Source organism: Podarcis cretensis (genome assembly GCF_951804945.1).
Source record: "Podarcis cretensis genome assembly, chromosome: 8".
Taxonomy (NCBI): domain Eukaryota; kingdom Metazoa; phylum Chordata; class Lepidosauria; order Squamata; family Lacertidae; genus Podarcis; species Podarcis cretensis.
Genome location: NC_137177.1, coordinates 89,230,624 through 89,252,610, shown reverse-complemented (window position 1 = coordinate 89,252,610; position 21,987 = coordinate 89,230,624). Strand labels below are relative to the sequence as shown.

The 21,987-nt window shown below is 44.9% G+C and overlaps 1 protein-coding gene across 1 annotated transcript in view; it reads left to right on the top strand.

Annotated features, from left to right (window-relative positions):
- Nucleotides 1-21,067, top strand: part of TGFA (transforming growth factor alpha) — a 52,192-nt gene extending 31,125 nt beyond the window's left edge. Inside the window, exons 3-6 of the mRNA XM_079987634.1 lie at nucleotides 9,328-9,445; nucleotides 10,449-10,598; nucleotides 14,979-15,088; nucleotides 18,049-21,067. Coding sequence (XP_079843760.1) covers nucleotides 9,328-9,445; nucleotides 10,449-10,598; nucleotides 14,979-15,088; nucleotides 18,049-18,056 — 386 coding nt within the window. The 3' untranslated portion in view covers nucleotides 18,057-21,067. The remainder of the gene's footprint in view (nucleotides 1-9,327; nucleotides 9,446-10,448; nucleotides 10,599-14,978; nucleotides 15,089-18,048) is intronic.
- Nucleotides 21,068-21,987: the final 920 nt, after the last annotated feature.

The window sequence follows — 21,987 nt, the reverse complement described above, 5'->3', positions numbered from 1 at the left end:
GGTGCACATTTAAATATAAATGAGTGGTCACAAAGTCTGCCCCAGGATCTTGACTCTTCTATTACTGCAGATGAATCTCAAGGGGTGTCCAAAGCAACTGTCTAATACTGTTGTGTTGGATGAGTTTCAGTTAGTAAGGCTTGAGGATGTGGACAAAGGGCTTGGGTCGTAGTGGCAACTGCTAGCACCTCTTGGCTGATAAAAACTAGCAGGGAGAGGAGACCTGGCTGGGCCAAGGAGGTAGTTAATGCCTCATTGCAAGGGGTGGTGGTCCCTCAGTGGCGCAGAGTGCCTTCCATCAGCTTTGGCTAGTGGCCCAACTGTGGCCCCATCTGGACAAGGATTGTCTAATTTCTCTCATCTATCCTCTGGTATGTAGGGCTGCCTCTAAAAATGGTTCAGAAACTTCAGCTGGTGCAGAATTCGGTGGCCAGGCTGCACATCAGGGCAATATGGCTTGAGTATATTACACTGATCCTGGCCTGACCTCACTGGCTGCTAATTAGTTTCCAGGCCGAATTCAGAGTGCTGGTTTTGACCTATAAAGCCTTAAGTGGCTTAGGACAGCAAGACCTCAAAGACCACCTCTCCAGACCCTGTGATTATCATCCAAGGCCCTTCTTTGTTTCCCTCTCCACGAGATGTCCAGAAGGTGTCAACACCAGAATGGGCCTTTTCTGTGGTGGCTCCACGTTTGTGGCGCACACTCCCCAAGGAGACTCACCTAGTGCCTTCATTACATATCTTTGGGCGGCAGGCAAAAATGTTTCTTTGACTTATTAACATTCAAATTGTTGGTGCTGACCTTTAAAGCCCTAAACGGCCTCGGTCCAGTATACCTGAAGGAGCGTCTCCACCCCCATCATTCTGCCCGGACGCTGAGGTCTAGCGCTGAGGGCCTTCTGGCGGTTCCCTCATTGCGAGAAGTAAAGCTACAGGGAACCAGGCAGAGGGCCTTCTCGGTAGTGGCGCCCGCCCTGTGGAACGCCCTTCCTGCAGATGTCAAAGCGATAAACAACTACCTGACATTCAGAAGACATCTTAAGGCAGCCCTGTTCAGGGAAGTTTTTAACGTGTGATATTTTATTGTATTTTTGCTTTCTATGGAAGCCGCCCAGAGTGGCTGGGGAGGCCCAGCCAGATGGGCGGGGTATAAATAATAAATTATTATTATTATTATTCTCTGGTTTTTGATTCATTATGTATTTTGTGTTTTCATTTTGTATTTTTATGTTGGGAACTACCCTGTGATTTTTAGATGAAGGGCAGCATACTAACTAAAACACTAAATTAATTAATCAGACTAGAGGTGTAGGAGGAGAACCAAAGGAGCAACCGAGTCCTTTTTTATGTGGAAGTCTGGGACAATCAAAGGGGCTGTTTCATCAGCTTGTAAATCACAGCTGTCTAGTTATGGCTCATTAATTGCTTTCCAGCATCACAATGAGCCCTGATCCAGTTCCCAGGATTGCTTGAACTTAAAACAATGTCCACCTATGCTAGTGAGTCAATAGACCTACTTACATATTTAGGTAAAGGGACCCCTGACCATTAGGTCCAGTCGTGGCCGACTCTGGGGTTGTGGCGCCAGTGGCGTAGCGTGGGTTGTCAGCACCCGGGGCAAGGCAAGTAATTTGCGCTCCCTAACCCGTGGATTTTAGCACTCGAGTCTCTTCCACTAGATTAGCGCGCCCCCCCTCAGATGTTGCGCCCGGTGCGGCCGGGCCCCCCTGCACCCCCCATGCTATGCCACTGTGTGGCGCTCATCTCGCTTTATTGGCCGAGGGAGCCGGCGTACAGCTTCCGGGTCATGTGGCCAGCATGACTAATCCGCTTCTGGCGAACCAGAGCAGCACACGGAAACGCCGTTTACCTTCCCGCCGGAGTGGTACCTATTTATCTACTTGCACTTTGATGTGCTTTCGAACTGCTAGGTTGGCAGGAGCAGTGACCGAGCAACGGGAGCTCACTCCGTCATGGGGATTTGAACCACCGACCTTCTGATCAGCAAGCCCTAGGCTCTGGTTTAGACCACAGTGCCACCCACGTCCCTACTTACTTATTTACTTACTTACCCAAACCTTTATTAGGCATTACAAGTGCAGTGGTACCTTGATTCTCAAATGCCTTGGTACTCAAACATCTTGGAACCCAAACACTGCAAGCCTGGAAGTAAGTACTCCGGTTTGTGAACTTTTTTCGGAAGCTGAATGTGCTCCATTTTGAGTGCCACAAAACCATTTTGAGTGTTATGCTTCTGAATTGAGTGCCACACGTCAGTTTTGAGTGTTACACTGAGGTCTGTCTGGTTTTGCTATTTATTTTTGCAGCTTCTTGTTTTGTTTTTGTGACTGGGGGGAACCCAGTTCAGCTATTGATTGATAGTGTGACTGCAGTACATTGTTTATTGCTTTCATTTTATGCATCAGTGGTCTCATTAGATAGTAAAATCCATGTTAAATTGCTGTTTTAGGGGTTGTTTTTAAAAGTCTGGAACAGATTAATCCATTTGGCATTACTTTCTATGGGAAAGCGCACCTTGGTTTGGGAGCACTTTGGTTTTGGAACGGAGTTCTGGAACGGATTAAGTTTGAGAACCAAGGTACCACTTTATAGACCATCATAAAACATCCAGATGTAAAATTTTAAAATATATACAAGTAAACAGCACATATATGAATATTGGAATTGGAGTCAATAGATTATCTTGCTGGTCCTTACAGAATGAGATGACATTATGTCACTGATCTGTGCAAAGCAAGCACTACAGTTAAGAGCAGGAACACTTAGACAGCAATACATCCCTCTTTCCCTTGCCTTAAGCTCATGTTCCTTTAAAACTAACCTGAGTGAGCTTATCTTCTCCCACTGTTTACAGCTGTGTTTTGTTCCGTTTGAAATCAGAGTACAATAAACAATGAATTTTAAAATGTCGGGTGGTGGTTTGGGGTATTTTTTATTTATATCCTTCATGGAAGTACTGGGTGAGCACCTCCTCTCCCCCACTGATTCTCACAACAACCCTGTGCGGTAGACTGGGACTGATTTGTTCAAGGCAGAACCCACCGTGAATTTCATGGCTGTGCAGAGAGTTAAACTGGGTCTACTCGGTCCAAATGCAACATTTGGGTGGTGAAGGGGATGTGGCCACTAAAGAGTTAATGGAATGAACACTGTGTGTGTGTGTGTGTGTGTGTGTGTGTGTGTGTGTGTCCCACCCCCAAGCTAGCTAAACACTCAAGAGCACGCAAAAAGTGGGGGTCTTGCAAAAGATAAGTGACTTGTGTCCTGCATAGTATTTTCCTCTGAGTGGGATTTGCTTTCTTCGTCAACTTGGGGCCTTCCAGCGCGGTTTCTTGACCTGACCTGTGACATGCGTTTTCTTGTTGCGCTTTGACTACAATTAAGAACGACTGTATTTCATTTCCATTTTCCAGTTCTTTTTTGAGAACTGGAACAAAGCTACCTTTTTCCTCAAAGAAAATATTAACTTAATGCAGGAAAAGTTTTCAGCGATGTTTAATTTCTTCCAGGGTCTCATTTGAAACATTTCGAAGTTGTGGTTTTAATTAGCTTTGCTGCCTGGTTTGCCATTAACTTTCTGCAACAGGAACTTGATGGGGCTTTGAAATGGAGAATGGGTGGGCTTTTTATATAAGGGGCGATCTGCTGAGCAGGATGTTGTTTTCCATGTCAACTGTTGGCCAACAATTTAAAACAGCCCAGGATGTGTTGAATAATTGCGTAACAATGCGGGAGGATCAGGATACCCTGAACGTTTCCTGAACCATACTTATTGGTAATCTCTTTAATACCAAACATTCTTCATAATAATGGTTCATTATATGGAATAACCAGCACAAAAGTTTTGCCACAGTTTGTCCATTTTGCGAAGTTCTCTCTCTCTCTCTCTCTCTCTCTCTCTCTCTCTCTCACACACACACAGAGAGAGAGAGAGAGAGAGAGAGAGAGTAGTTCTCTTGTATCTGTGGTTGTTCCTTATGCTTATAGATTTTTATTTTACATCTCTTCGGAAAGCAAGCAGATTTTCTTTTCTTTTTTTGATTATACATTTTTATTAGGTTTTCTTAACATATCATTTCCAACAATCATATAATATAACTTCTTATCATATACAATGTTTTAGACTTCTGTCAACACCTTTGATGATTTTTCGTTCTTTATCACGTATTCTGCATTTCTTAATTTCTCTATTACTCTTAATTGTCATTAACTAATAATTCTCCTCATAGTCTTTCTTGCAATATTTCAGATAATCCTCGTCTCAAAACTTCTTGCAGTCCTACTAGCATAATCTGTTCATTACAGTTACTTTTCAAATAGTTTGTATATTTACTCCAGTCTTCTAAGAATCTCTGATCCCGCAGGTTTCGAACACTTCCAGTTAATTTATCTAATTCTGCATAGTTCATCAACTTCATCCGCCATTCTTCTTTCATCGGTAATTCTTCTTGCTTCCATTTTTGTGCCAATAATATTCTTGCTGCCGTCACTGCATATAAAAACAACTTAAAATCCTGTCTATTAATATCATCTCCTACAATGCCAAGTAAAAATGCTTCTGGTTTCTTAATAAATGTATATTTCAACATCTTTTTCATCTCATTATATATCATTTCCCAGAAGTTTTTCGCTTTTTTACATTCCCACAGCAAGCAGATTTTCTAAGGCAGGGCTGGAGAACTGATGGCCAACCAGATGTTGTTGGACTTCCAGATGTCGGAGGACCACAGTTTTCCCCCATCCCTTTTGCAAAGTTACAGGATACCCCTTAACTGCTTGTGAACTTCCTATAGGCTGCCTCTAGTTATCCCAGTCACAGGGAGTAATGTTTGGTCAGCTGCTGTGAGAAAAGGATGCTGGCTAGATGGGCTGATTCACTGGGCTCTTACGTTTTTGTGTTCTCTTTGGGGTCTTGCTGTTTGTGGTGTTGGGTTGGTTACATTTTTTGGAGGGGAGAGAAATTGGTGTCCTCAGGAACCTGTGGTGTAAATTTTGAGTTGTGGGGGTGGCAGTGGTTAGAGAAGCGAGGATAGGAAGCTATGAGTGGGCAAATATAATTGCAAAAGATTTAGACACCTGCTGAAAACTTTTTCAGTGCCGCCAGGAAATTGTGCAGGCAATTAAGAGAAGATCTTTCCAGATTGGTTAGTTGATGATCTCTCATTTTGAGCTTTTCATTATTTATCACACACACATATGTAAATGGCTTTTGACATTTTTTAATGATACAGTGATATATAAATGCTTTTTCTAAGTATATTTCTATCCATTTGGAAGTGTGGGCTTAGGGGGTTAAGGCCAGGCCTTCATGGAGGTGAGACAGGAGAGATGTTGAAGTCAGACGCGTTTATTTCTTACTTTATTTCATATAATTTATACATTGCTTGATTGTAAAAAACCAACCAAACCTCCAGAGCAGTTTACAAAAAAGATAAAATGATCAATAAGAAGAATTGATAACAATGTAGGTTTTTCCAAAAGTTAAAATAACAATAGACTAAAAATGGATTAAAACGTGCACCAACTTTCTAAACATCTGGACAGGATTGTCTAAACAAAAATGCTTTTAGGAGGCACCGAAATGTGCACAGCTCCTGCTTGATGTCAAGAGGCAGGGAGTTCCAGAGGGTAGGTGCTGCTATACTAAAATTTTGAGCGGGGCAGGTCTTATGTGGCAGCGTTTGGGCCAAATGATGACAGGAGGCAGTCCAGTCCTGAGGAGCAGACTGCTGATCCCGTTTCTGCTCAGACATATGTAGCTTAATGTCATGAAATTAAGCCTTCCAAACCGTACTAGACACGCACACCTCTTAAGTTCTGCATACTGCTGCATACGAAATCTGAAAGATCGGTGTGTTCTTCAAACCTTCTCACACAAGGCCTGCCTTCTTATTCTGTTTACCTCTTCTGCTGTGAGTTGAGGGGAAGCGTGGATGTCTGGGTGGCGGGGGGCACATTGGATCTGGTGAGTAAACACACTCAGGATCGTGTTGTAAGGCTGTGTGCAGACTGCAGCCCGGCTGCGTCGATTTCACCGTGTCATTCGGGGTCTGGAAGCCTTTGGGAAATGGAGCCAGGGTACCACTTCGCACTCCACTAACAACCGAGACTAGCAGATTTATTGTGGCATCAGCTTTTGTCTGCCTGCTGCAACATATGGTTTACTTGAGCAAAGTAAAGCCACCCACACAACAGTGCAGGCAGACTAGTCTGAAGGAAGTTGCTTGCTTCAGAAAAGTATCTTGCAGCCTCCGTCTTCCCTGGGTGAGATTTTTCAGATGTCGGCCAGCATCTTTAACCAGTGCTAACAATGTCCAGCTTAAAGCACTCTCAGAAAATACTTTCATAACCAGTCAAACTGTGGCTTTCAAAGGATCTGTTAGCCTCTCTAGTTTATCACAAACGAGGGATACTTTTTGTCTCAATAATAACCTTTTAGAGGCTTTTAAGCGGTATGTCCTGTTTTTAAAGGTAGTTAATTCTCATGAAACTCTTTTTATTTAAATCATTCTTTCTTATTTGTTACATTTTCTCCAAGGAGCTCAAGGTGGGATACATGGTTCTTCTTCCTCTTTTAATTCAGTCCCCACAACAGCAACCCTGTGAAGTAGGTTAGTCAAGGCAGTGACTGGTCACCCGCTGACCTTCATGGCAAGAGTGGAGATTTGAACCCTGGTCTCCCAGATCCTAGAGCTCGACAGTCAATCCACTGTACCACATTGGCTCTCCTACAGTTGATATGCGACTCAACTACAATAGTCTCTGAGTAGCTTATAAAAATATGTTGCAAAAATTGCAGCCTTGGTTACTGCAGATATTCAGTTGGGCATAGTACAATTCTTGCACTAAGGTTTTTTCCAGGTGTTTTTTGCAAGTAATGGCAAATAATACATTGGCGTGCATTGCTCATGAGGGTTACCCAGTATTCTGAAAACCTCCCAAAATGGCTGGGGAAACCCAGCCAGATGGGTGGAGTATAAGTAATAAAATTGTTGTTGTTGTTATGGAATTTGCCAATCTGGTGACTGTGGTACTTAGTATGGAAGATGGCATTTTTTGGCAGCTGCCCCCCGGCACGATGCCCTTCAGATGTTTTGGACTACAACTCCCATCAAGCTGTCACCCAAAACATCTGGAGGGTGCCAAATTTAGGAAGATTGCTTTATGGCATGTGATATTCCGTGAGCCTCTTTGAGAGGACGGGGTCCAGAAAGGCTGCCCAGGAATGTCTTGCATAAATGCACAAATATATCTTCCTTTATTATTACGACTATTTAAGTTGTAAGACACATGGCTTCTAAAAAGGTTGAATGATGTCATGGTCAGTTACCTTCTTCCTGTAAATGGATGTGTTCTTAGCAGCGCACATTCTCAGCCCACTACCCCACAAAAGTATGTGTGACAAGTATCCTTATATTGACAGCTGTTACTGCTGCCTTTGTCCCTTCTTTTTTTTTTAATTTTAAAAAAATTATTTAGATTTTATTTAACATTATTATTACAAAACACAAGCAAAATACTGCAAATACATGCATACATATATATTTCAGATAAGCACGCATATATTAAAAAAGAACAAAAAAGAAAAAAGGAAGAAAAGAAAAAGAAAAAATAAGGAGAAGAAGAAAAATTGGAAGAATTTCTTCCAAATTTATTCTACAAATATCTCAATAATAAAATTTCATTGACTGACTTCCATCGCTTACGCTGCACTTCCTATATACATTTTAAGCAAAATTGTATTTGTTATTCCGTATTTTTCCCATACAATCTCATACAAATATTCTAATCAATACGTTTTCTAAATTTTTCATAAATCTATTCTAAACACAACCAATACTTTACACTTAATCTGATTTAATAAGACAAAAACCAAAAAATATAATCCAGAAACAATGGAAATGTTTAAATGATTATTTATGTAAATGGGAAAGGGACCCCTGACCATTAGGTCCAGTCATGGCCAACTCTGGGGTTGCGGCGCTCATCTCGCTTTACTGGCCGAGGGAGCCGGCGTACAGCTTCCGGGTCATGTGGCCAGCATGACTAAGCCGCTTCTGGCGAACCAGAGCAGCACACGGAAACGCCGTTTACCTTTCTGCCGGAGCGGTACCTATTTATCTACTTGCACTTTGACGTGCTTTTGAACTGCTAGGTTGGCAGGAGCTGGGACCGAGCAACGGGAGCTCACCCCATTGCGGGGATTCGAACCACCGACCTTCTGATCAGCAAGTCCTAGGCTCTGTGGTTTAACCCACAGCGCCACCTGTGTCCCGTATTATTTATGTAGACAAATATTAAGTGCCTTTGTCCCTTCTGCTTGCCTTACAGTAATGCCAAACCTTGGCTTGGTTCATGCACTCTAGGTATAGCGTTCTAGCTGAGCCTTGGTGGTAGGTGAGGGACAACTCGTGGGTAAAAACATATACTGACTGTATCTCTGTGCAGCCTCTTCTGTACACCCCAAACATGTTTGCCATTCTATGGGAGTGCCTGCAGGAGACAGTGATGGCCACCAGCGGATGGCTTTAAAAGAGGATTAGAAAAACCCGTGGAGGAGAGGGCTATTGATGGCTACTGGCCAGGGTGGCTCCGCTCTGTCTGCAGTTGGAGGCAGCAGTGCTTCTGAAATCCGCTTGCTGGAAACCCCAGGATGGGAGAGTGTTGCTCTGGCGCTTGGGTCTTCCTTGCAAGTTTCCCATTGGGGCATCTGGTTGGCCTCTGTGAGAACAGGATGCTTGGCTAGATGGGCTATTGGCCTGATCCAGCAGGCTCTTTTCGTTTCCTTAGGATGGCCATGGGGGGGGGGCAATTTGGTGTAGATTATATTTTAATGCTTGGCTTCTTTCTGAAACAATTCACAAACTGAAATGAAGTTACCCTTCCAATTTTGCTCCACTTCATATTTTGTGTTGCACCTCTCTAACCAAGAAGTGCGTAGATAAATGCTTGTACTAAGGGCAAGCATACCTAAAAATGCATATATTTGTGAATTTTTATTTTACAAAAAGCCCAATATTAAGGAAAATTGCTTGCCGAAATGTTCATATCATGTACACTTTCATGTAGAAATGTATATAAAGGTGCACAGCATTGCTGATGAATTCTCATGAAAATCTTTTTTAAAACAATCTCTCTCTCTCTAGTATCTGCAAAACAAACAAACAAAGTGGCTGATTGAAATATGTTTCATTGTATGTAGTGTGAGTTGTATTGGCAACGGTACCAAAGACTAACCAGTCTTCTCTCTCTCTCTCTCTCTCTCTCTCTCTCTCTCTCTCTCTCTTGTCCATCCTTTCTTAGGTCCACCAGTGGCTGCTGCTGTGAGATCTCATTTTAACAGCTGTCCAGATGCTCATAGTGAGTTTTGCTTCCATGGTACTTGCAGGTTCTTGGTGCAAGAGGAAAAACCAGCTTGCGTGTAAGTCTCTCTCTCGCATCTTGTAATACCCACCTTGTTGCATTCAGCAGTAACCGTGCAGTCGGCATGTCACGAAAGAAAGTGTCTCTGCCTCCATGCATTAGACCAGGCATAGGCAAACTCGGCCTTTCAGATGTTTTGGGACTACAATTCCCACCATCCCTGACACTGGTTCTGTTAGCTAGGGATCATGGGAGCTGTAGTCCCAAAACCTCTGGAGGGCCGAGTTTGCCTATGCCTGCATCGGATTCTTGGATCACCAGATGTTGTTGGACTGCAGCTCACATCATCCCTGCAATCGGCTAAGTTGGCTGAGGATGATGGGAATTGGGAGTCCAGAAGAAGACTCCAATTCCCATCATCCTTAGGGGATGGCGATGGCTCTTGGGCCCTTGTGGGACGTATGGAAAAGCTCTGCAAGATTTGCCTTGTTGGAATGTTGAGAGTTGGTGCGAAGAGAATAAACATGTCAACGTGATCCAGAGCACATGCTGTGTTCAGATGGGGAAGAGTAAAATACCAATTATTTTATTAATGTTTTAAAATTAACATATATGCCACTTATATGCTGAAACGGTTCCTAAGCAGCTAAAATTTCGCATTACATAGCAGAAGTATAAATACGTAGAATTCATTGGTTTATTTGGATCACGCCTGGCTAATGCCCTGATTGGGAACACTGTGCAGTCTTTCCCGTGGGGAACACGTGCCTCAAAAGAGCACTGCAAACTCAGTGAGGCAGGGAGAGCAGGACTTTGCGCTTCACTCTAAATGGGAAATGCCAACCAGGTCCTCCGTAGCTGCTTCCCACCCTCCCTCTAGGCACGTTCCAGCCCTCTGATTTAGATAAAATCCCATTTTAATTCTGAATGTGAGAAAACAGCATCTGGCTCAAATTCTGCACACACACACACACACACACACACACACATATATATTTAAAAAGCTTGTGTCTTTTCCTCTGTGCACTCACTGCTCTTGATTTTCTTTTGCCTCGTCACAGCTGCCATTCTGGGTACGTTGGGGCGCGATGCGAACACGCAGACCTCCTTGCAGTGGTGGCCGCCAACCAGACAAAGCAAACCATCACCGCCCTGGTGGTGGTTTCCGTTATAGCCTCTGTTGCCCTTATCATGGTCTGCGTCCTAATACAGTAAGTGAAACTTCCATTTGAACTGATGTTCTACATTGACATCTCTGCAAGCTTGAAGCGTGTGTGTGCATGTGCATGCACCAAGGCATGTGTTTTATGTAAAATGCATGTCTTAAAAGGTGGCCAGCCTACTGAATAGGCTCAGGTGGGCAGCAACAGTTGATGGAGAGAAGGATCTCCTTTTCCAAGTCCAGCCTGCTTCCCAGTTTGGAAGGCTGGAGGCAGACCTCACCCTGACATGTGGCTAAGGCTGCTTGCATAGACTGCAATGCATACTAGGCAGCAGACTTCTCCCTCCAACAGCTGTCACCAGGCGGTAACCGCAGCATCAATCTGCAGCAGAGGAGACAAGAGAAGGGATGCTGGGTCATCAACTCTGCACTCCTCTCCTTGGACTTTTCCACCCTAGCTGATCATTAGAGGAACTTCCAACAAAGAATGTGCAGCTGAGTTTGCTTATTTCCTCCTCCCTGCCAACCAGTTTTCCTTTTGTGCCCTGCCTTTTTAGATTGTAAGCCTGTTGGTTGTAGCGATGTACAAGTCTCTCTCAGGAAGCCTTCCCCACCCCTGGAAAGTAGGGTAGAAATTCGTTTAAAAGAGTGTGCATGATCTTAGAAGCATAGAAAGTTGCCTTGTTCGGAGTCCTGCCCTGGTCCATCTAGCTCAATGTTGTCTACACTGACTGGCAGCTGCTCTCCAGGATTTCAGGCAGGAGACAATCATAGCCCTGATATACTGATGGGAAATGAACTTGGGACCCACTGAATGCAAGGGAGATGCTCTGCCACTGAGCTATGGCTGGTCACTTAGTTAGTCGCATCTCAGAGTGGTCCATGTGGTGCAGTCACCTCCCTGAACCTGAGCAGCCCAAGTCTGGTCAGTTCTTGGATGGGAAACCACCTTGGAATGCCATCCTGAACCTCATGGAAGAAGAGCAAGTGTAACACCTGGATGAAATTGAATATGGACTTGGCCTCTTGGATGCTGAAGGCAATTGATTGCATGGAAAGGGAAGACCTTCTCTCAGCCTAATTCTGCCTCTAGCTTAAAAACAGAGGAGCTGCCATTGACCAGTATTGGTTAATGCAGAACACTGAAAACTTTCCTTTAACAAGGTAGACCTGCAAATCTGTAAAGAGCACTCAGTGCAAGTTACCCTTATAATCCTCCATGTTTCACTGCATTGCAGAGGGTTACAGTGTTTCCCAACCTTGTGCCTCCAGCTGTTTTTGGACTAATTCCCATCATCCCTTGCCACTGGTCTTGCTAGTCAGGGATGATGGGAGTTGTAGTTCAAAAACAGCTGGAGGCACAAGGTTGGGAAACACTGGACTAGATGACTGTTTGGGTCTCTTCCAGCTCTACAGTTCTGTGATCTGCAAACCCTGGCTTAAGATATAGACAGAAGGCTGGTGGAATTAAGTCGTACTTTTACCCAGTGTCCGGAACAGCTGCTTTGGAAGTACTGGGAACTTTTTCTGAAAGTGTCTCTTCATTATAGTATATTGTGTAATTTATTCTTAGTTGTAAATTGAACCACTTTGTTAACTTTGTGGATGAGAAGAGCATGAAACTATGTCTCTTCCACCACACACACACACACACACACACACACACACCCTCCTGCTCATCTTCCCATTCCTCGTGTAGATTTGCAGAAGCATTTCAGCATTTAATTATCTTTTGCAAAAAAATGCAATTAAATTAAGGATTCCCTTAATTTAGAAATACACTTTGGAGAGAACTGGACATGCGTTTTGTTTTCAGCTGTTGCCTGCTGCAAAAAAACAAAACAAAACACGCCCTGCGCTGCCTCTGCCCCCACCCTTTCTGCCTGGCAATTTCTCCATCCGCAGCCTGGATGTCCTAGAATGGCTCTTTCTTGCAATGAGGTCATGTGTTCCGGTGTGTTTTTGTTCTGAGGACGGGAGATGGTGGCATGCGTGTTGCAACTGGAACGCCACCCATTAAGCTAAAATTAAAGTCTTTGCTGTGTAATTTAGAGGACGGGCAGCAGTGTCGTTGTGGTTGGTTTCCCAATCTGCGTGGCTCGCCTTGCGAGATGCCTTGCCTAATCCCTTTTCTCAAGCAAGTCCCCAGCCCTCCTCTCACCTTTGCTCGGGGAACATTCTCTGCCAGCAGCGAGACCAAAACGAACAAACCAGTTAGGACAGTCACTGACAACAGCGGGTTTCTCCAGGTCCTGCCGCTTCTCTTGGTGCTGAGAAGTATTTATGCAGGAGTGTGTTGGTAGTAAATACTGTAATGTTTTAATAACATCCTTGCTCACAAATTGGGTCATGAGGGCAGCTGCATTTTGTACTAGCTGAAAATTTCAGACCGTTCTTTATTTGTTCGTAAAGGCAGACCCATGTAAAGTGCATTGCAGTAGTCTAGTCTGAATTTTTTTAAAAATTTCCTAATATTTCTAAACTGCTTGATTTGTAAAAGAAACAAACCAAAAAATCAGTTTACAAAAAAAAGGAAAGCCAATAAAATTATCTCTAAGAAAAATGAGCAGCAATAACTTAAGAATTTTGAAAAGCTAAAACAACAATAGTTTAAAAACAGATTAAAATTCACATGAACTTTGTAAGCATCTCAGGCTTGTCTGAAGAGAAATGTTCCTAGCAGGTGCCAAAAAGAGTGCAGTGAAGGTGTCTGCCTGATATCCTTAGGCAGGGAGTTCCAAAGTCTAGCCACCAGAGAGCCTGACTCACCTTTTGTTTATTTTTAAAAGTATTTCTATACCGCCCACTTGCAGAAAACATCAAGCTGGTGCATAACAATATATACAAATACAGTGAAACATCAAATGCCATAAATAAAGGCAACCATAGAGACGACTGGCTTATCTAAAACAGAATTTAAGCAGCTGAATGGGCCTGTCTGAAGGAGAACAGGGAGGATGACTGCTGAATCTCTGCTGGAAAAGTATTGCACAGCCTGGGACCAGCAACAGTGAATGACTGGCTTCTAGTTGAGGCTGCTCAGACTCCTGAGACACAGGGGACCAGTGAGGTAAAGGGACCCCTGACCATTAGACCATTAGGTCCAGTCGTGGCCGACTCCGGGGTTGTGGCGCTCATCTCGCTTTATTGGCCAAGGGAGCCAGCGTACAGCTTCCGGGTCATGTGGCCAGCAGGACTAAGCCGCTTCTGGCGAACCAGAGCAGCACACAGAAACGCCGTTTACCATCCCGCCGGAGTGGTACCTATTTATCTACTTGCACTTTGACGAGCTTTTGAACTGCTAGGTTGGCAGGAGCAGGGACCGAGCAATGGGAGCTCATCCTGTTGCGGGGATTCAAACCACCAACCTTCTGATTGGCAAGTCCTAGGCTCTGTGGTTTAACCCACAGCGCCACCCGCGTCCCTGGGGGGACCAGTAGCAGGATTCTTTTGGATGATTTACTGCATTGCAGACTGGATGATCTTGGGGTCTTTTCCAACTCCCAGATTCTGTGTTTCCAGTGGTTGTGCTGGGATGTAAGGGCTTGAGTTCTTCTTAGGAAGAGAGAGGGAGAGACAGAAACCCGTTTTTGTTTTTTTAAAAAAAGCTACCACCTGGATTGTTTCACCTGAATGTTCTTGTCTTTGGGTCTTTGCTCCCTAGGCTATTGGTCTCTTATAAGGCTGGTGCAAAAGATTTCATCTTAAATTAGTGAAGCACCTTGAATCAAACCAAACAGTCTTCCTTTTATTTTAATAGACAACACACCCCATTTTGATTTATTTTTCCAGCTGTTAAGTTTTCCACTCTAATTCAGGAGTTCTGAATTTTAACAGGAAACCTGGAATCCAGCAACAAACTTTATAGTGCCTAATCACAGGGCCTGAGATGCTTATAAAACGGGATTACAGCAGGGCTGAATTGTGATAAACCTGGCAAATGTGAGACTTGAGGCTGATCAGCTTTTCAGAGTGCAAGGGGCTAGCTTGGAGCGACCAGGTGTGTGAACCTGGGTTTCCAGGTTCACAAACCTAAGGGCCCATCCTCGCCAGCCCATTCTGAAGGTGGTCACAAAGTGGGCCCCACTTTGCCAGCCACCCTCTCTACTGTAGGGACGGACGACATTCTGATGTCCCACCCTTTTGCATTTATTTATCTCAGTTATATCCCACCTTTCCCTCCAAATAGCTGGAGATGGTGTATATGGTTCTCCCCTTCCTCATTTTATCCTCACAACAACCCTGTGAAGCAGGTTGGGCTGAGAAACAATGGCTGGCCCAAGGTCACCCAGTGAGCTTCAAGACTGAGTGGGGATTCGAATCTTGGTCTGCCAGCTCTTAATCCAACACACTAACCACTGAGCCTCTGCATTCTGTTGTCATTCCTAGCCTTCCCCTGCCTTAAACCTCTTACGCTTATGTTTTGCAGCTGCTGTAGGATACGGAAACACTGCGAGTGGTGCAGAACTGTTGTCTGCAGACATGAGAAGCCCAACGGGCTCCTGAAAGGAGGAACGTCTTGCTGCCATTCAGAGACAGGTAAATAAAGGGGCTACAGAAGCAGCTTAGAGGGGTGTGTTTAATCTGAAGGGTAGTAAGGTGAAAACTAGCTACTTCCATGGGCTGAGGGTCAGGGTAAAGGTAAAGGGACCCCTGACCATTAGGTCCAGTTGTGGCCGACTCTGGGGTTGCGGCGCTCATCTCGCTTTATTGGCCAAGGGAGCCAGCGTACAGCTTCCGGGTCATGTGGCCAGCATGACTAAGCCGCTTCTGGCGAACCAGAACAGCACACAGAAACACCGTTTACCTTCCCGCTGGAGTGGTACCTATTTATCTACTTGCACTGGTGTGCTTTCGAACTGCTAGGTTGGCAGTAGCAGGGACCGAGCAACGGGAGCTCACCTTGTTGCGGGGATTCGAACCGCCAACCTTCTGATTGGCAAGCCCAAGGCTCTGTGGTTTAACCCACAGTGCCACCCACGTCCCCCTGAGGGTCAGGGTGGCCTCCTGAAATAGTTCATACGGCCACGACCTGCATTGAGTTTCCAGCTCAGTGGCAGAGCACACTCTTCGCAGGTTAAAAGTTCCCAGATTCAATCTCCAGCATTTCCAGCCCAAAGGATTTCAGGAAGTAGGAACTGGAGAGGCCTCTGACTGAGAGCTTGGAGAGTTAAGAACGTGATAATTTATTTATTTGCAGTATTTGCAACCCGCTCTTCACAGAATGTTTCAGTCCCAGAGTAGTAAAAATAAACAGACAAAAAACAATCCACAAAAATGACAAAATCACCTAAACGGGACCAATAAACAACCAATTCTAACAGAAGGTAAACAAGCAAAATGACACTGTAAATAAGTATTTCCAGTACAGTGGTACCTCGGGTTACATATGCTTCAGGTTACATACTCTTCAGGTTACAGACTCCGCTAACCCAGAAATAGTGCTTCAGGTTAAGAACTTTGCTTCAGGATGAGAACAGAAATCGTGCTCCGGCGGCATGGCGGCAGCAGGAGGCCCCATTAACTAAAGTGGTGCTTCAGGTTAAGAACAGTTTCAGGTTAAGAATGGACCTCCGGAATGAATTAAGTACTTAACCCGAGGTACCACTGTATACTGAAATGCAGGCCTTGAGATCAGCAGGGCTGCCAGGTAGTGGTTGGCAGCTGGATCAGGCCAAGGGTCAATCTAATCCAGCATCCTATTTTCCACAGTGGCCAGCTAGAGGCCCCGGGGAGACCCACAAACAGGACCTAGAAGCAAGATTTGCAGTGGCAAATGCAGTGCAATTGCACTCTCCCCTTGTCCCCCACTGGATCGTAATCCGAGGGAGACTGGATCTGATCCTGCAGCCACTGACAGCCTTGTCCTCCATCAGCTGCATACCAAGCAAAACGGAACATTTTTTGATTCTGCTGTCCTCTTTGAGAGGACACTGCCTCTTTCTCAGTCTTACAACTAGAAGACAGCAGGAATTCTCAACTGTTTAAATTAGATTCCTCTGAGGCATGGGCCGAATTCTGCTCATTCAAAATAGATTTTACAGCCCGGTCTCCAACTTGGTCAGATGGGAGGATTTATATTTCTCCTGATTTAGACTTACAGTCCTGAGTGTCCTCATTTGGAGCTCCATGCAAACAAACTTACGCCCCTTCCCCCGTTGAAAGGAGTTTCGCTCCTGCTTCTTACAAGCTATATAATAATCTATGAGGTACTTTGCTACTCCAGGAAGGTGTGCAGAGTTTGCATCAAATTCACCATGTGCCCATCTAGCCCTGCTGAGTTTAGCCTGGAGGTCTTGCCTTTTAAGGATACTGGCACTGTCTTGTGCGATGAGGCCAAAGCACTGGGAAGTCAGGTACACCTGAAAGCTCCTAGGCAGAAATTGGTGGCCTTCCCCTGTGTTCTTTTCCCTGCCAACCCCACATTGGTATTGCGAGGTAGACATAGGGTACCATTTTGCCATCATTGTTCGTGGTCCATCCTCTGTGGGTTTGCCTATTACCATCTTAGTGATCATCCCCGCAGCTTGTGACTTAGGGTCATATCCATTGCTGTGTGTGTGAGCGGAACAGACCTCCAGTTGCACAACAGGATCAGCACCCTCCCCTTATCTTCACACCCTCAGAACTGGGAGGTTGATCGGCCACCCAGGACAGATTTTGGAGGTGCACGGAGGACAGTGACATCTTGTTGCATGAGAACATGTCCTATAAGGCAACATTTAATTCCATGCAGTGTTGCATAGCTCAATCATACCTTACATGGGGGTTATGTTCTAGGTATGATGTGTATATGCAAAAATATGTACAGTGGTACCTCGGTTCTCGAACAAAATCCATTCCGGAAGCCCATTCGGCTTCCGAAACACTCGGAAACCGAGGCGTGGTTTCCCATTGGTTGCAAGAGCTTCTTGCACTCAGTGGAAGCTGGGTCACACGTTTGGGTTCCAAAAAATGTTCGAAAACAGAAGCATTTACTTCCGGGCTTTCGCTGTTTGAGAACCGAAACGTACGACAATGGAGGTATTCGGGAACCGAGGTTCCACTGTATGCTGGACACACACATCCAGAACTTCCCCGTATGAGCATCCTTACCTTCTGGAGGTGGTGTGTCAAGTGAGCCTTGCCACCCCCCAAGCAAGGCCGACAGCTTAAAAGCTCTCTGCCTTGCTTATCAGACAAGTCCCACTCAGCATGTGGGTTTTGGGACACTCCCGCAAGGGCTGTCCAAGTTCCTGCGATGTCTTGTGTGAGCATCCCAGAACCCATTAAGCAGGGTGGAGAGCTTAAAAGCTCTTCCACACCTGGAAAACCTAGCACGAAAGAGCTTTTAAGCTGCCTGCCTTGCATGCTGTTAATTTCCCCAATTTCAGCTGTGTGAGGTTCAATCGTGCAAGCTAGTTGCATGCTGGATGCCATTGTATTATACCGTAACTTTGCTACAGCCTAGTCAGAGTGAAGCCTTTATCCTTAAACTATTTTGATGCCTGTTTTCACAGTTGTCTGATGGAGACGGGGGTCTGCTGGGATTCTTACTGCTGTGTGTAGAAGGGACCACTTGAGCATCGTACAGGAGGCCTACAATATTCCAGAGGGACACTTAAGATGGACACAGGTGCTTCCTGGGGACAGAACAGTATTGGCAAGCAGACTCCCTGCAACTTTCGGCTTCTTGTCTGTATCCTCCATTCATGCGTTGTGCTTCCAGAACTTTGCCAGAGGGAATCCGGCCCCTGTTATGTGGAGACACGTGACGCCACACACCAGGTCAATCCATACATGGAAGCCTATGGATAACCAAGGAATCTCAAAAGACTTCACATAGTAAAATAAAGAGTAGGAAAAGTGCAGGCTGGTCATTTTTTTTAAAAGTGCACATCGGACAGCTTCATGTTTACGTTGCTATGAGAAATGCACATGGAGGGGGTGTCTGATACCAGGAAAGAATTGTGTACAGTTCAGGTGAGGGTAACTTTGTTTCCCAATAATCTTCCTCCTTGCTTGAGACTTCATGGAACATGGACTAGAGTCTTAGGATCCTGCACTCATTACAGAATTCGACTCAAAAGAAGTGATGAGCTACATTAGTGATTTTGAGAGAGCTAAATTGTCCAACTGAGAAGATGGTCTGCTGGGTTCAACTGCAAGTCCCACCCCCCGAAAAAAATATCTTTTTGTATCCAGAAACCTCCAGATGAATTTTCCAAAGTGATGACTTGTATCTACCAGCACTTAACATTTTCCGTATTTTGAATACCTGGATTTAGAAAAGTAAGGACTGAGCAGCAACATCTTTGAGCCCGAACGACATTTCCAGCTTTCATTATCACTGTGCCTCCAAATTAGAAAGTTCTTTTTCGCCCCCACCCTCGTTCCGTGTAAATGGATCAAAACAACAACAACTGACTGCTCTGCTGCATTTTCCCAAAGAATGAATAGCAGAGACCATAAAAAAATGTGTTGATTACAAGGCAAGAGATGTTGGGAAGGATGCTACATGGGTTATGGTTTTTAGCACCTAATTGAAAAAGCCCAGCTCATTGAAATAGATAAGAATCCTACTTAAATCACTTTTGGATGGATTCTTAAAAGTCATCCCTTTGTGGTTCTAAATAGGAAGGGATTTTTAGGCTGCCTTAACAGGACAATGTCAGGAGACTGGAGCGTTTCAACAGATACTTGTGTGTCTGGAAACATTCCATGGGATCAGCTGGGCTTGTTGTGCATCTTTGCCCTGACAATTCTAGCGCATGTTTCCAAAGACGGGGGCGATTTGTGGAAGGGCTTCCATTTCCCGATACTTGTTCTGCAGGAAGAGGGCTGGCTCTTGAGTGTGAGGGGTGTGGCATGTTGCTGAGGGTCCTGATCCCTTGCCGAGTGTGCAGCCAAAGGTGTGTTAGGAAGAGGCCTGTTCTTGTTGGCTCAAAGTTCACCATTTGGGAGGTCCGCATTCTGCCGAAACCCCTCTTCTGTAAGCCAAATTGATAAGCAAGAATCGGGACCCTCAGAGGACAGCTTCTAATGCAGAGTTCCTAATGAGAGGAGGCAGTAATATATAAGGAAATTCTTTTTTAAAATCACTCAAAAACCATGCTGTTCTTTCTGAGTAGGCAGAATAATTGAAATTTAAGATGCAAGTTGAAACCTCTTCTGTGAAATTTCTAGCTTTCCTCCTCCCCCCCCCCAGCTTGGTTTCCATTATTTCCATTCCATTCCCTATCCATGTTCCTACCTGAGCATGTCTAAAACCCCTGTTGACCCTGATTGCTGCCAGAGCCAATCTGATTGATACCTTTCAAGAAATAGTTATAGGCAGGTTAGTTTTAGTTCTAAAGTTTACGACATTCTGTGCTACGTTTAAAGGGCCCGATCCCTTTTTATTTGTCATTCAGCACAAATATTTCTTTGACGGTCCTGAGGAGGAGAACTGAGCTCTTCAAGGAAAAACGAGTTTTTTTAAAATATTGTCCCTAAACTCCTTTCCCTCCCCAATGCTGATTTATTAAACTGGGCATTACTCCAGCTTGTTTGAAAAATGAAGTTCACAGGATTTTGGCAAACGTCTTGGACTTTTGCACTCTTGAGGTGCAGTCAGGGTCACTTGATTGCTGCAGAACTAAGGAAGAGCAATTCACTTGGGTGGGAATTTCCCCATCGAAAGGCAGTCTTTCCCAAGCTGGCGCCCTCCAGATGTTTTGGACCACATCTCCCCTCCTTCCCAGCACCATACACCTAGGGGAGGTGCAGACCCAAACATCTGGAGGGCACCAGCTTGCAAATGGCTGCTGTAAGGACTCCAGGTATCTCAGACCTCCTTCAAGGGATACCTTTACCCCAAGTCCCATTTTGGGCCTAAAAAAACCTCGGAGTCCCAGTCCCAGGACTTTGCTCTTATTTGTGCTGCAGCGTGGCTTGGCAGCCGTGTGAAAGCAGTGTTTTTAAATACCTTTTGCAGAATGTGACCCTGTGCTCCTTTTTTTCACTGGAAGAAGGAATAGGCAGAAAAGTGACTTGCAGTCTGAATAAACGAGCTGGCTTGTACGTTTCTCTGCAATTGTACCCTGCAATGCTTTTGAGAAATTAGAGATGGCCTTTTAACCCTGAGCTTTGTGATCTGATCCCACCTGAGCTTCTGTTTCAATTTGGATACTTGACCAGAAGCAGGATCAGTATGTATGTTTCTTAAAAAATAAAATGGACGAACTGTGCCAATTTTTCACATTAGACACATGTTTGATAAATGAACTAGACACCCCCCTCCTGATTGTGTGTTGACTTCTGGTTATATTGTTAACAACCCCCCCTCTTTTTTTGTAAGTACGTTTACTGTTATAACCAACCTGAAGATTATTTTTAGTCAGCGGTACACTTGTTTCTTCTGTATATGTTGCACTGAAAGTTAATATTTAATGTATTAATTTATTGTGTGGTTAAATTAATTTGATTTACGTAAAGTGTTTATATTTGATTGCCAGTTATTTCTTCCTTAATACGCTGAATTATAGTTATTTAAATGAGTGAAGTACACTTTTTCATAATACTTTGCTGTTGTCTGTTTTTAATGGGTTGAAGGGGATACTTTAAATAAGGGCCGTCTCTGCACAGATTTTAATGCACAAAGTGGCCCTTGTCTGGTGCTGTGTTATGTGGCCGACCTGCCTCTCATGTAGAGCCACTGCCAGACAGCCTCTGCCAGTCAGTGGGGGCAATACTGAGGCAAAAAGGTAAAGGGACCCCTGACTGTTAGGTCCAGTCGTGGCCGACTCTGGGGTTGTGGCGCGCATCTCGCTTTATTGGCTGAGGGAGCCGGCGTACAGCTTCCGGGTCATGCGGCCAGCATGACTAAGCCGCTTGTGGCAAAACAGCAGCGCACGGAAACGCCGTTTACCTTCCCGCCGGAGCAGTACCTATTGATCTACTTGCACTTTGACATGCTTTTGAACTGCTAGGTTGGCAGGAGCAGGGACCGAGCAACGGGAGCTCACCCCGTCGTGGGGATTCGAACCGCCGACCTTCCTAGGCTCTGTGGTTTAACCCACAGCACCACCCATGTCCCTTCAATACGGAGGTAGGGGGCCCAAATATCTGACTCAGTACAATGCAGATTCCTGCGTTCCTCACCTCCTGCATAGATTTACCCAGCCCTTAAAACACACACACCATCTTTACAAAAGCTGGGGTCTGCCACCTCTCTCACAGTATCAAAAGCTAATAAGTGAAGCAGCACTGTGTGGAGAAAAGGGCTCCTGGTGGCTGCTAGCCATGGCTCAGCTTGGCCTCCACAGCTGGAGCCAGTAGTGCTTTTGAATCCCCGTTTCTGGAAACTGCAGGAGGAGAGATCGCTCTTAGATGCTGGAGTTCTGCTTGCGGGTTTCCTGTTGCAGCATCTGGGTGTCCCCTTGGCTTGACCCAGAAGGCTCCACTTACGTTCTTAAGAA